Genomic DNA, 15,215 nt, shown 5'->3' with positions numbered 1-15,215 from the left:
CAATATTGGTCCTCGAAGACGTTGTAATGCTGTCACAGTTTGTCAGAAGATGTCTGTGACTGGCTCCAGGTTTTCTTCCCCCTCTGCTCCCATTGATCAACCCTTCTCCAGGCAGCCTGTCCTTACTGCAGAGCAGAGGCCTCCACCTGGGAGCTTCGTGTGCTCCCATCCCATTCTGCCTCCTAGTCCTTGAATAAGGATCTGGGTCCTGCCTCAGGACAACCCCCTTTTAGAGCTGACAGGACCCTGCTGGCCCTGATGAGAGCGGTGGGGCTCTACACCCGCAATTCCCTAGGGAGGGCGAGGAAAGCTGCCAGGCAGAGAGAAGGCAAAGAGAGTTTGGTTCAGTTACAGATGGAGATCGAGGGCCTTGCCCGCACTGAATGGATATCTGCAGCTACTGAATGGCTATCTGCAAGTTTTCATCTACAAACCCACAGCAATCAACCTAATTTTGGGGGGTGAGGTTGCTGAGAGCATCAGGATGTCTGGAGTTTATGATGCAGGAGACTGACTGAGGCTTTTTCACGAGGATGTATTTACAGTGGAGACTGAATTCATACACCCAAGTGCAGAAGTCTCTACTTGCCAAACTAACATTCTACATTCTACACTCCTTTTAAAATAACTATTATGCTTTTGCTTTTGAAGGTTTTGATATTCTATGAGGAACTTCTTAATGTGGCAAGTGGGATTGGCTTGTATAGCTTTTGTTATTTTTAATTATTGCCATTTAGAAACAAATTCAATTAAATTAGTACCAGCTCTCTCCTCTAGATATGGTTACACAAAGATGCATGTAAATGCAGTACTTTACTATATTAATTGCACCAAGCTAAACGTATCCACAGTAGGCATATCACTGATTTAGATATATTAATATAAAAATCATACTTTTAAACAGTGTAGTAAAATTAGTAAAAAGGCTGCATTTAAATCAGCCCTAATGAAATTTTTCCTTGTCCCTGCTTCTCCAACAAGAAGAGTATTAGATTATGGTTTATTTAAAGTCCTGTTGCTAGCAAAGTTGTTCAGTTTGGAAGTGATGTAACTCTTTTGCTACAGTACTGTTAATGTATGTTGGGTTTCTTAAGAAGTTGAAGCAGAAATATTGTGGCCTTGAACAATTGGATCTTGGATTGCCACAAGGTGGCACTGAAGGCCCATGAGCACTTACATTCCATGAAGCCTGGAGTAACTGCATTGTCTCCCGAGATCGTTAATCCTAGTATCAAAACCTAACGATATTAGAGCACAAGGGTACAAGCAGAGATTAGCCCCACATGCAGTATTTGTAGCAAATAACAAGTAGTATTTAGATATAAAACATGCGACCATCTGTCATGTTACCACAAAGCAATGTCTGAAATGTAGTCACCTCTCTTGACATCCTGGGGGAGAAAAGACACAAGAGCTACATGAATAATTTAACCATAACGGTCATGCCACCAAACCTTTGTAGTTTCACCTTTTGTAACTTACAATAAATACAGGAACTACAGATAAAATACTATACCACAGTAACATCTGTTTAGTTATCTTGGGTCTATAATTAAATTCTGTCACAATAATTGCATCTAGAACACAGAGGCAATATCCCCTCTATACATTATTCTTAAATGCAGAGTCTAAAATCATGATTTTTCTTGAAGAGTCAAGATTTCTTCTAACAGGCTTAAAGGTTTTAGCACTAGTGTCTATAATTGGCTTTATTTCTAGGCATGTAACAAGCTTCCAAATCAAAAGATGGCATGAAACAGTATTAAATTAAATGCATGTGCTTTCAGTTTCAAAACAAGAGGCAAAAACTACACAGTGCACAGTACAACTGACACTTTATTCCTTCGTGATGGGGATATATAGTATTGAAATTGCAAGAGTCACCAAAAAAAAATAAATCAAAGTGCAAACCTCTATTAGAACAGATTATGGAATGTATTGGTATTTTTGGCACAAAAAGTGGGGAACTATATACTGCAACAAGATTTTAAGTTTAATGAAATGTAACACTTGTGTGTTCAGTAGTCATATTTGTGCACTGCAGAACAATACAATGTAAAACAGTGACTAACACGATTCACATGCAACCCTATACAAGTTACATCATACGTCCAGTTAAAACTTTTCTGAAAATACATGTGAGGTCCAATGATACTTTGTTCACAATCACTTAACAAATACCATTCTTTAAGCAGTCTTATCTTTTCAGCTTCCTTATCGATAAAAGCAAAAATAGAGAATCTTAAATAGTAAATTGTTTTCCCCAAATGGTTCCATGTGAATGTTGATGTTGAAGTAATTTGGCTCTGACTTCATCGATATAACGTATAAGAAGCTGAATGAAATCAAAAGATTTTTTCCATATTTCACCCCCAATTTGCTGTGAACAAACAGCATTCTGCGCACTGACTTTTTGTTTTTAAAACTGGACATAGTGTTGCCTATGAGCTCTGCACCTATCACATGGAAATCAAAAAAATCAGAGCATAACTTCATACAGTGGCATGTATTTAAGACCCAAAAGGAGTATATTAGCATAGGAAAAAAAAATGCAGAAATGGAAGAATTCAAGTTTATCTTATAAGGTACAGTATGCATTCACATTCTCATTGCAGAGAGAGACACTGTATTCACATTCTGGTGAAGAAAGCAACCCACACATCACAGCTCTCCCACAACTCTTAGCAAAGATAACACCCGTGAAAGATCTATAATGCACGTTGTAGCTCCTTCATTTGAACTGAGTTAAACTGATTTTTTTCAAAGGAAAAAAAAAACCAAACCTTTGATGAGTAATTCAAGCCCCACTGCTGAGTTATTAACCTCAAGAACTTCTGCACTGGCCTCCTATGTCATATAGCCTGACCATTGTTATCAACTGTTTTATGTGGGAGCTATTAGTGTTCAGTGTCTCATCTCCTTTTTTGGTTTGGGATTTTATTATTTATATTAATCGAGGATGATGATTTATATCAGGCATCTGAGAAACGTTCTGGTGACAAGATGTACAGGATGCCCATTAGATGCATATGTATCACAGCAGAAATGTCCCCACAACTGAATTCTTCGTTTGGGCAACAGAAAAAAATAACAAACAGCAAGAACAAGAAGCATTTGGCATGATTTTAGTTCTTAGTACCATACTACTAACTGAAGTGCTCTTAATGTTTTTGCTTTATAATGCCAGAACAAAGAATAATGCTAAAAGCGGAGAGATAAGGACAATCCCACTAACCAGCGGAAGTAACTTTTGGCTTTGGGCTAAGATGTAATTTAGAGCGTCTATGTTAGGAGGTTATGATACCTACTGAGACCGACGGAGAGAAAGCAGGTGTGATTTAGAGCACCTAAATTCTGTGCCTGAAGTTACAGTTTGAATACAACTTGAAATCATCGCCTGAGGGAATTCAGGTCCCTCAGCTACTCCCTTGCTCCTTCTGTATATCAAAATGCAGCCTTGAAGGCAAGGAAAGCTAAACGGCAGTCGGTGAAAGACCAACCTCTCTGTCAATGCAGATGTCCTCAGCTCCGAGATCCTGACTCCCCCTCTCCCTCCCTTTGGGAGCCAGGGGGATTCATTGTCACCTATTCTATTGCTTTCAGGGACACAAGGTATCAACAAGGTCCACCACAAATGTTTCTCTTTTCTGCAGCAAGAAGAGGAGTCACCCTTGTCACCCTCTGGATCTACAGCTCCTGTTGACGGTCATCCTTCCAGCTCAAAATAAGTTGCTCAGAGCCAAAGCAGACCCCTCAGCTTCTCCTCCCTCCTGGCACCTACTCAAGGAGGGAGTGAGTTTAGGATAGTCCAACGTGGCTGGGATACTTTGGAGTGAACAGTGAAGAGGGAGAAGTACAGAAAAAGAAGACTCAAGTAGGAGAACTGAGGCAACAGAAGGCAAAATCACTTGGGGCTAAAAGAGGAAAGTGCTCATCGTGTCATAAACTAGAAATGAGAGTCTGAGGAAGGGAGAGACAGGTCAAAGGTAAGAGAGCGTGGAAGGAAAAGAAAAAAAAAAAAACCACAACAGAAAGTCTGAAAGACCAGTTGAATAGAAATCCCACAGCCTAATGCTGTCCCAGTGTAGCTGGATGCTGTGGCTCCCTAGCGAGAGCAGGGAAGAGGGACTGAAGGACATGGATCGGGACCAGGCCCCAGGAGGTGCAGGGACAAGTTGGGGGGATTCTGTTCCAGCTTTTCCAGCTTTGTACGACAGCTCCCACAGCTGCATACATTTTTAACAGAGTGCAGCTCGCCTCTAGAAGGTCACAGTTAAATACTACAGGGCCACTTTTTTGGCACAAAATCTTTGTTTATTGTCAAGTCATTTTAAAATGCAAGATGCTTTATCAGATATTTAAAAAGCACCAAAGGAAGGTAGAAAAAGTTTACATCCTTAGAGTCTAATCACCTGGGTCAGGCTTAAATGGTGGCGCATGGGAATGGAGGAGACAAAGGGGACACATTAGGAGACCCCTTTGGGACAGCACACAGCCACAAAACCAGTGCTTGCTGTTTGGCTGGCTCAAGACTTCCTGTGGGACACGCTGTCTTTTCACATACATTGTATTTGCTCGCCATTGCTCTCTCCCTCGTGATACCTCACGTCATCACAACATACAGTGTGCCCACAAAGCATTAGATGTGTAGTGGCAGCTGCCAGGAGGTTTCCTCCTCATTAGCCACTGAGATGAAGCCAGAGATATGCTGAGGAGTACCTACGGATATGAGTACTTGTATTTCCTCCCTTACGACTGCACAAAAAAGCACGCAGGTTTCCAAAGGACATCCAAGTGTGCGCTCGGTTAATACTGTTTGCTTTCCTGCAGACCAGATTGCCTGAGGCCCACCGCCCCCCTCCAGCTCGCTTCCTACTGTACCTTAGCAACACACCACCAGCGGTTCAGGAAAGGTGGAGGAGATGTCTAGGAAGTTGATAACATGTTCAGACTATTCGTCAGTCTCTGGAGATTTCCCACTACTGCCTCTGTTTGGGAATTTCTCCATCCTTAGTTTACAAATGATTTAAAAAGAAGCATGTGAACACAATGGGACATGCTTCACTATACTGTGGTGAAAAAAAAGCATGACTCAGTGGGTAAACATGTTGTGGAATTTGCTGCAAAAATTATATTTGTTTTAACTGAATACCACAGTAAATATTCATGCAATTAAAAAAGACTGTTATTGTTCCAAGGAAAACTGCCCCAAGGACAGATAAAGTACAAATGCCAATCTTTCAGGAAAAAATAACTTCCCTTATTCACAAGCATAATCCAGGAATAGCTGTCCTTCAACTCCTCCTATCACCTTTTTCTTTTGGATTTTGCTAGTAAGTGGCCTCCAAAAGAGGAGTAAACAGAAAAGAAAGACACAAATATATAAAAAAGTAAACAAAGAGAATTACCCCCCCCACATTTTAGATTACTTTTGTAGGTTTAACTTTTCCAAAACCATCTGTCTTTCATTTTTGTGGTCAGGGTGCTCCCTGGCATCTGGCCTTTTTAAAAACTCCTCTTCCATTCTCACCAAATTGAAAGTCATGGCATTATCAGCAAACTGGGTCCTGAACTTGCAAGATATATCTTGTGTGGCTGCGCTACTCTCTCTTTTTCTGTCATTCAAGTTTCCCAGGCAGACATTGCACTTGAACACTCCCGTTGGAGGAAGCTTTTTCTGCAGTTGCTACCTGGTGTCTGAGACTGATTCCAGCCACGACTCTGCCCAGCAGCAGCAACGTGATATGGCCGAGACAGGGAGCACCGACCATCGTCCACTGTTCCGGCTGCTGTACGGAAAGCTTCCCTACCACAGAAGATACCAAATTCAGGAGCCCACTGAGTTTTCTTCAGTCCCCCCTGATACCTTGCATCACTGAAAGCAAAGAGGACCGAGGAAGGAAAAAAAAGATGCAGAGCAAGGAAGCAAGAGAAAAAAGACAGGAGAAGGGAACAGTGTAAAGACAACAGAGGTGCTTGAAATGTTAAGAATTAGTTGGTTTTCATAAAATTTTCACACAGATATGTTAAAACACTAAAGCTAGGGGTTAGCCATTATAATTGTCTTCTGCTAGCCCATGGGACTAACATACTTCAGAGTTATGTGCCCCCCAAACCGTACATCCACCTTAAATACCATCTGCAAGGACATAATAAAAATACACAAAGCAAGAAATTTGTAAACAAGGGTTAGTAGCACAGTGGTACAGTAGATTGTCAATAAAAACAATAAAAGTGTGGATACAGATTCGTCTACCTTGTGTGTAACATTATTGCCAGGTACAAGGGAGGGACTCTGTAAACTCATAATTCTGAAGTCTTGTTAATAAGCACAGAGCAACAGGTGAGTGCCCCGTCTACTTTCTCCAGTTCTGTGTTGGCTATCGGGATCAGCATGTGGTCCTTCAGTTTTTCAAATACCTGTTTAGAAAAGAAAATGGAACAGAAATCGTTACATTTTATGTCTCTATTTTCCCTTTGCTCTAAGTGAATGAACAGAAACGGATTTATCAGTGGGTGCTAAGCTGACTCGTCACTTGTAATCAACACTAACATTTACAGTGTACGTGGCACTCTGGCTATGGGATTCACACATATCAACACTGCAGCGGGGGGAACTGTCGCTACGTCCAGTTATGCCGAAGAAGCACCAGGGCACAAGAGAGAAAGTAATTAAATCAGTAGGCGCAGATGAGAAGAGAGCCCAGGCCTCCCACCTTTCGCCATCTGGTATTTCCACGACGAGATACAAGAGCCCATTCTGGAAAGCACTCGGTTTCAATCCCCACCGGGATGCCGGTGGCCTCCCAGGCTCCCTGAGCGCGGCTCTCACCTTGGCGCTCTCCGGGTACTCCTCCGGGGCTCGGTGCAGCAGGACGTGGCCTTTGTTGGGAATGTTTAAGTAGACGCAGTTTGCTGCAGCATCATCAGGCACCGTCAGCTTGTCGTAGCGGTGGTCGCTCATCTGTTGCATGGTCTGCCAAGGAGACACAAAGCGCAGCTATTTAGACCAAACACATTAGCAGCTCCAAACAAATGGGAGAACAGAGCCTTCAAAAAATAGCTAACTGTGATTGCCAAAGCCAACCAAGGGCCGTTTTGATATGCAGCAAGTAAGGAGATCTCTTTTCAGCTCTGCTCTTCAAGGAAGAATCGACTAACCCTAACTGAAATGAGCAGTAGAAAACCTTTGTGAAACGGTTCCTGCAAGCAGCAGGATTAAGCAGGGCACTCAGTAAGCATCCTCCGTAGGGTCTTTTCCTTAAGGAATGCGCATTCAGTATGCAAAACTCCTGCTCACATCGATGGAAACTATAGGTGCTCAGCACCTCCAAAAAAAAGCATCCATCACTCAATATTTATAAAATGAGCGTGAATTAACACAAACAGGACAGGAACAGTTCCCAGCCTGGACATCAGCCCAATCTTAATTCTTTTCAAGGACCTCCTTTCCGCTTTCCAGGCAGTTACTCTTTCACTAAGCACCTGTGCCGGGGAGTGAGAAGGCATGTCCGCGCTAATCCTCGTTCCCAAGGGGACAACACAATAACCTCCTCAGAACAGTAGAGCTGGTGGCTTTCCGAGGTTTGGGTTATAAATATAGAGCTCATACACAAATTTGGATCCTGGCTGGAATTTTGGAGACAGAGACTGTCAGCACACTAGAAGCCTGAGATCCTGTGTTTTGGATCAGGGTCAACTTTTTAATAAAGATGGGAAAAGCCTAGAGACAAGACGCCTGACTCCCCACTGTACCGTTCCAGCTTTACGTCAGCTTCATCCTGACAGAGACCGAGAATAATGCAGAACTGAACAAAGCTCAAAGTCAAAAACTTTGGCCCTACTGAAAGCCTAAGCAAATGCAAGCGTTTCAGTTTCTCGCTTAGCCCCGCTATGTTCCCACATACATTGCAAAGACGCAAACAGAAAGAAAAGGGGTTTTTTTTCAGCTTAAAAATACTCACACTAATATTATCTTAAAAATAAACCGATATTCTCATAACTACATTTTTCAACTAAATTCCCTTCTCAGGGAAACCCCACAGATTTACATCACATAGCAGAGAGCAGGCTTTGACTTCAGGCACAGTTAAATTAATCTTTAAATTATTTGCAAGTTAATTTGCACCGCTTCTCATCCATTAAAAAATATTATACGGAACTGAATTATAACGAGGATCTACAACACACTGGGAAGCAACAAAGCAACTCCCACTTGCACACACCTACAGTAATTCCTTTATAGGTCCTGGATACGTTTTTCATGTCGTAGCCTGAGTCATCCACATCCCGCGGAGAACATGAAACTCACAACGAAGAATGCCGTGCATTCTTGAGGAAGTGTTATCAGATTGTCATTTCTTGTTCCTTCTGAAATTACGAAACTTTCCGAAGTTCACATCTACCTCCATAAAAGGTTAATGTGTTTTTCTGGGGAAAAATCCTTGCACCTTCACTTCACCGGATATGTTTTTATTACGGTGCTTACCATGGTTGACTTTCCTAATTATAATTTTGTTTCTGTTATGTTGCCAAGATGTATTTTATTCAATTTCCTTGATGCCGCAGACGTCTAGCAGCAGGTGACATGCTTGCACCCAGCGCAACTCTTCTCCCTGATAACCAGAGCCAGCAGACTCATCCTCTACCTGCAGCTTCTCTTTTCTTCCCTACCTAATCTTTTTAAGCCTGGATTAAGGAAACATGTTTATTAAATCTGCACTGGAACACACGTAACAGTAGAGGAGAAGCCACCGCGCCTGGATTTCGCTCAGCTCCCAAACAATTCTGCTTTCTCCAGTCCTTGTTGGAAACAGAATTCTGATATTGTAGGTTTTCTGTAGGAACAGCTCATTCATCAGAGATACGTTGTGAATCACCGTGAAACATTTCCATATGAAATTACGAATGAATTCTTAAGCAGAAGGGTAGGGACACATCTCCCATTCATTCACTTCTGCAAAATGCTGAAGTGAGAACAGCAGCAGCAAGCAGAAATGAAGAACAAGTGGCAGGGCTCTAGCTGTGCCTCAGGAACCAGCTTCAGGCAGCCTGGGAGACGATGGCGAGGGCACGTTAGAAGGATTGTTTTCAAGATTAAAAAGCACAGAAATGGTGGCTGAATTAATTAAGGAACAAATGAGAAAAAATGAGCGGGAAAGTGAGATGCAGCAGCACAGGCGTTCGAGTACACAGCTGCGACAGTGGGAATGGGATCTCAGCTGTCTCGAACAACGTCGCAAGAAAGCATTTATTAGTAACTGGAGGTTTGACAATACAAGATTGCCCTCTTCCTCGGCTCTTAAGATAAGAAGGAAATCATATTTGCAAGCTTTCATCGCTGTTACAACTATGCCTGCGTGTTGAAGTAAAATTTCAAAAAACACTTTCTTGAGAGAGCACCCAGGCAATAACACCCCAAATCTGCCCCCCGGGAGGCTCCGGATGCAGCTGAAATGCACCGATAGGACACAATCAAGTTATTTTAAAGGCCCGTGGGGTTCTCCATATTGGTATTATGTAAAGTCATTGAGCACATGTGCCTGGCCAGACAGGACTCCAGGGCAGAGAGATAAAAGCAAGGTCCTTTGATTGTATTTTCCATCAGATACACCCCAAAAATATATATTTTGGGGGAAACGACAAGTTTACAAAGACTATAGTGCTCGCACAATGCTTTTGCAGAGGGCTGGCTTTCTGCCCACAAATGTTGTACGACCAGCTACGTTAAGAGCCAGGCATTTCCCGCATGCCTAGTTTTTTCTGGGAATTTTCTTCAGCCTGAAAAGGGTAATTTTCATTGCGCATTCTCTCAGCCCTTAGTCATGCTTTCCTTACGTTGAAGTCATTCGCATAGCCTAAAATGCCTTTTCTATAGTTTTTTTACAGTGTGTCCTCAGACAACTGAGGTAATGGATAAGCTAAATAATCCTAAATATGAAGCAGCATTATGCATGAAGGAAAAATGTGTATGCGTTTAGGGCCTATTATCACTGACAGAGTTAAGATGACTGCATGCTCTTTTAAAACAGGCCAAGCCTAGTTACAAATTTTCCCCCTCCATGAGAGCTCAGCCCCCGTCTGAGCTCTGCTGCCATCCAGGACAGTGACCAAACCCACCACACCTGCAAATGCGCCTCTGTATCTCCAACACCCCACGAGCAAAACCGAACACACAGTCAATGTTCCTCTTGCTAATGTGGCAATGAACATCGTGCTTGTAAATGCCCGTGTCGTGTTGACAGAGAAGCAGAAGCGCAGATTTTCAGGGTCTGATTTTTGGTTTTATTAGCCCCTGCTCCCCTGGCCCCCAACATTTATTGCCCTGTCTCTGCCTGTTAGGTTCTTCCTCACTTCTTCATGTTTGGAGAAACAATGAGCACTGGAGAGAGAAAGCAACGGCCTTAGGGTTCGACACAAGAAAGCACAGGACAGAGCGGGGCTGGAGAGCTATGCCATGGTGCTACACGCCTGCATGCAGGGACTCAGCCTGCCATACACACATCGCCACCCAACAGCTTCTCAGAGTCTTCTTGAAAAGCAGCAGTGCCAACAGTCACCATGAAGAGTTGGCCAGGCTGACCAGAGGGGACAGAAGAGCAGAGCTGGAAGAGCCAGTGATCTAGCTTGAATGTCAAGATCTATCAGGAGCGTCATCCCATAAACGCAGACAGGCGGGAGAAATAACAGCGGGGTAGACTCAGTAGAAAGGGGACAAGACAGCCACTTTGAGCAGCATAAATTACGGGAGAATGATCTAAGGCTTTTTGTCAGGTACTGAAATGTCTACTAGAGATACAGGATAGGATAGACCCTATGGATGCAAATGCAGGATCCCACAAACACAACAGAACAACTGCAATCTAGATCTATTCAAAATGAGCAACGCCCCAGTCTGCCATGGTCAATACATCAAATTTCTTATCCCATACACAGCCAGAGCATGACTTTAGTTTCCACCTACCACCCACGTTCTCAGCAGCTGGGCTTTGGGCTCTTCCTCCCTGCTGCACCCTCTCACAGTCATGTTTTCCAGAAGGCAAAGTTCTTTAAGCAACCTCTCCCACCCTGCTCCTCGGCCTTTCCTGGCGCAGGACACCTTTTGCATCACCACAGATGTGATGGGTACTGCTCTGCCCCTCTGAACCACCTGGCGTCACGGCCACCTTGTCACCTGCCAGCCAGCTCTGCCCAAGGACCGCTGCAAAGGGAAACCACGACCTCAGCAGGGGAAAAGGAAGCAGCTTACGTTTCTTCTTGTCAAGAAGGCGAGAGGACGAACATCCTGCCTTTTGGAACAGGAACCCAGCGAGAGAATAGTCAAAGGAAAAAAAAAGCAGCAAAGGAATGGAAACACGGTCCCCATTTACGCAAGTCAAATGACATCTTCTCAGTCAGCCTCTGACCCAGCTGCTGTGGTGACTGCCTTACTGGTGACGACAAATATGTATTGAAAGGGACACTTTTGTCACCCTTTACAAAAAAAAAAAAATATAAATTGACTAATATATCAGTCTCTATTCTATAAATATATACTTTTAAGTCTATATCTTCCAAAAGACTCGAGTTTCCTGCATATATGCAAACAGAACAGCACTGACACTTAGTTAAGCATAGTACATTTATTACAACATCTAACTTTAATTAGAAGAAAAACACAACTAGTTCCCTTTTTAAAGTAGCAGGTCATCTGGTACTCAGTTAAGACTTCTGTCCTCTGAGATGCTGTACAACCATAGTTCATAAAGTAATGGAAAATCAGGAGCTGGAAGTATGCAATATCTCATAGGAGCTGACCCAGAGCAAGCAAATATGAGCTAAAGGAAAGTGCACAGAATTTTATACATTGACTAATCTTCCTATCTATAAAGTTGAGAGCAGCAAAGTCTCATCTTTTTTTACTTTTTTATTTTTAGGGGCAAGTTGTCAATCGTTCTCTGGACTTCACTAACCTTTCTTTGTTGGTGCATTACAGAAAAGTCAGCATTCATCTGTACTTTCTGCTAATTCCCTACCTGATGTCATCCTCCTTGAGTTATTAATATTAGTAATCATTTCCACAGCAACCCATTGTGATAGCGTAAATAGAGGATTATGACTTCATGCGGGGAATAAGCAGAGGCACAAGTGATGAATTCTTAGGGAAGAAGAGATAATGTTTTCAGGCAAATTTGTGCATTACTAGAAGAGACAGACGCTATCCAAGCAATAGGAAGAGCAGCTTCAGATGAGCTGTTTCACGCTGCCTGGGGGGAAGGGATGCTTTCTAAGAAGACTGGATAGATGAAGTTTTCCCTGAGGTGCCCATTCTGGAGGCGCTTCTGTAGCAGAGCTGGGAACCCCTCAGCTTTGATGCAGGCAAGGGTTCTCTCAGGCAGGGAAACAGTACTCGGCTTTTTAAAGCTGGCACACTGCAGAGACTTCGGTCATACAAGACAGAGTAAGAACAAAAGGCATTTAATCACCAGAACGGGGGCAAGCGCCAATGCTAGAACAACTCCTTGCGCCCAAGTCTTTGAAAGCACTGCTCTGATCACAGCTTTGGATATAGACCAAGGGCCTAGTTGCCCAAAAGAGACTCCTCCTATTTTGTCCTTAAGATGTGGTTTCAATAAGCCTCCCTTGATCTCTGTCAAAACAGTGTACAGAGCTGCATTTGCACTAGTGTCCTTCAGGGAATAATTCAGGGGATGAATGAGGAGCTCCACTCCCAATAGCAGATACTGAATGGGAGAATCAAGAACAAGGCAGAGCAATTATGTCCAACCTTTTATCAAAAGCCGGAAAAAAAAGACCGGTATTTGCTGAAGTCATCATATTGTGCTACTGTACATATTCCGATACACTCCTGATCATAACGAAATCCCATCGACTAATGAGGTTGGAGCGCAAGGACAAGCTCAGAAGCACAGATGTCACCAGCGCTGCGGGTCCCACTGGGCCAGGTCTGTCCAGGGGACACGAGGGCTTACAAGCTCAGCTGTGTTACCTGCTCTGCCTTGCACCCCTCCTGACAATGCCACTTAGCCCCGACATCTGCCATGGCCACACTGCCTTTGTAATTAGCATCTGTTTCTCTGTATCAACCAGGTGAAATCCCACATTTCACCGGGATGTGAAACTGGCAAGTACTCCATTATCCCAGATCTCAGAGGGAATATCCCAGATACACTGGACGCAGAGATTAAGCTCAGGCTGTAAGAAAGGCTGAGAGGGTTTGGGTTGTTCAGCCTGGAGAAGAGAAGGCTCTGGGGAGACCTTATTGCAGCCCTTCAACACTTAAAGGGAGCTTACAAGAAAGATGGGGACAATCCTTTTAGTAGGGCCTGCAGCAAAAGGACAAGGGGCAATGGCTTTGAAGTAAAGAGGGAATTTATTTTTCTTTTATGATGAGGGTAGTGAAATACTGGCACAGGTTGCCCAGAGAGGTGGTAGATGCCCCATCTCTGGAAACGTTCAAAGTCAGGTTGGACTGGGCTCTGAGCAACCTGGTCTAGTTGAAGATGTCCCTGCTCATTGCAGGGGGGTTGGACTAGATGACCTTTAAAGGCACCTTCCAACCCACACTAGTCTATGATTCTATATGGTGGGATGAGTGCTCTCTGCGTTGCAGCCCTAGGCACTATGATGGGTTTCCCACCTTCCTTCTAAGTCCTCTGTTCCCTTTTGAGATCCATCAGCAACCACCAGGCACCTGGCATTACCCAGGGTCAGCAGGGTCAGCTGGAGGCTTTCTCTGCCAGTCCCGTGGGGAGACCCTGGGCGTAGTCCTTTGTAGAGTGCCCGACATCAGCCTACCCAAAGGACAACTCTCATTTCCCAATGGGTGAGAGAACAACTTCATTAGCAGGCACTTGCTACAAATACAACACTGCTTGCAAGGGAATAGTTGAGATTGCCAAAGCTGGGCACAACACGTGTAACTCTCAGATCCTTTGGGATTGCTACCAAGTTATCCAAAGGGTTACAGAATGGTCTGACTGTAGACATGGCTGCTTAAACCAAGGACTGTGTCCACCATCATCTGCTGCTGTCCAAGTCTTCACTCATCACAAAAAGAGGAGGGGATTTGTGCTCTACGAACCAACATGAACAGCCAAGGACAGAAATGTGGCTTTTCAGGATTTAGTATAGAGTGAAAGACTACAGAAAAGAGTGTGTAACAGACGCTGTGTCATGGTTCCCACTGTCATCTTGCCTAGCGTCTGTCTTTGCTGCTGGAACCTGAACTGCATTACGTCCCGGGCCAGTTCCTGCCCATCTGCTGTCCCAGCAAGACCCCAGGGCTGTATTCCTTGTTGTGGAAAAAGCAGAGCAGAGCTTTCGCCCGCAGCACTGCCCTGTCACCTCCTTATACCAGGGCTGTCATCGTCACAGCCCAAATTCGTCCTCATTCACGGTCACGGTAAAGGTCAGCGACTCCCACAGTGCAGGATCAGAGCCCAAAGGTGACATGTTTGGAGGAAATCCTGGCTTTACTGAGGGAACATAAATAATAATCCCAGGCTTTACTGGCTCAACAGCCATAGCCAATGTTCAACTACAGAGTTACGTGTAGGGAATTATGAACGGCTTTAACTACAGGGAATCAAATGCATGCTGAAAACAGCAGAGCAAAGTTTCGGACGTGACAGCCACTACAGGCCCCGGCAGTTTCTGCAGTTAATTTGTCTCTCTCTTTCACCCAGTTTCCTCGAGTGCCACTTTTCAGCTGCAGTCCAAATATTCTATACTTGCCAGAGCCCAAAGAGGATTTCACAGTTAAGATGTTGCTTCTGATTTATTATCTGCTTCTAGCATGTGCTCTATAATCCTAAACTCTGTGCACTCATTTCCCAGCCCACTTGCAGCGCTTTACGTTACACACACAGCACTAACTCATGATCAATTGCACTCTGACATATGTGAGCACCAGATGCAACTTCTTTTTCTACTTGTAAGGCTACATGAGTTGCTCCAGTAAGAACAATCAAGAAAAATTTCTCTTTCAAACAAGACTGTTAGTAGGAAGATAAATCATTTTAAATATAATTGTTAGCATAGCATGACATAGCAATGCACGTGTTGCCTAACCAGACACGCTACAGAACAGGAACAACTCAACTACTAGAGATAGTTAAAGACAGCTTAATCATCTTGCTTGTACAATTGCATTTCCAGAGCAGACATGGAAAACAGCAACAACAAAGGCAAGGTTTAAAATAACAAGCTATCGC

The 15,215-nt window shown here is 43.7% G+C and overlaps 1 protein-coding gene across 3 annotated transcripts in view; it reads right to left on the bottom strand.

Moving 5' to 3' along the window:
• Positions 1-1,276: 1,276 nt before the first annotated feature.
• The window catches only part of DDAH1 (dimethylarginine dimethylaminohydrolase 1), a 63,836-nt gene continuing 49,897 nt past the window's right edge, over positions 1,277-15,215 (bottom strand). For 2 of the 3 annotated variants that reach the window (XM_074597202.1, XM_074597204.1), the window contains exons 5-6: positions 6,833-6,976; positions 1,819-6,420 (exon numbers count right to left, since the gene is read on the bottom strand). In XM_074597202.1, the coding sequence (XP_074453303.1) occupies positions 6,304-6,420; positions 6,833-6,976 (261 nt within the window). In that variant the 3' untranslated portion in view covers positions 1,819-6,303. Of the gene's footprint in view, positions 1,392-1,818; positions 6,421-6,832; positions 6,977-15,215 lie in introns of those variants that run through there. The other variant, XM_074597203.1, reaches the window with a different exon arrangement.

The sequence above is a fragment of the Larus michahellis genome, chromosome 8, assembly GCF_964199755.1.
Source record: "Larus michahellis chromosome 8, bLarMic1.1, whole genome shotgun sequence".
In the NCBI taxonomy this organism is placed as follows: Eukaryota; Metazoa; Chordata; class Aves; order Charadriiformes; family Laridae; genus Larus; species Larus michahellis.
Note: the sequence above shows the minus strand (reverse complement) of the source record. Positions and strands in the feature narration are given on the sequence as shown.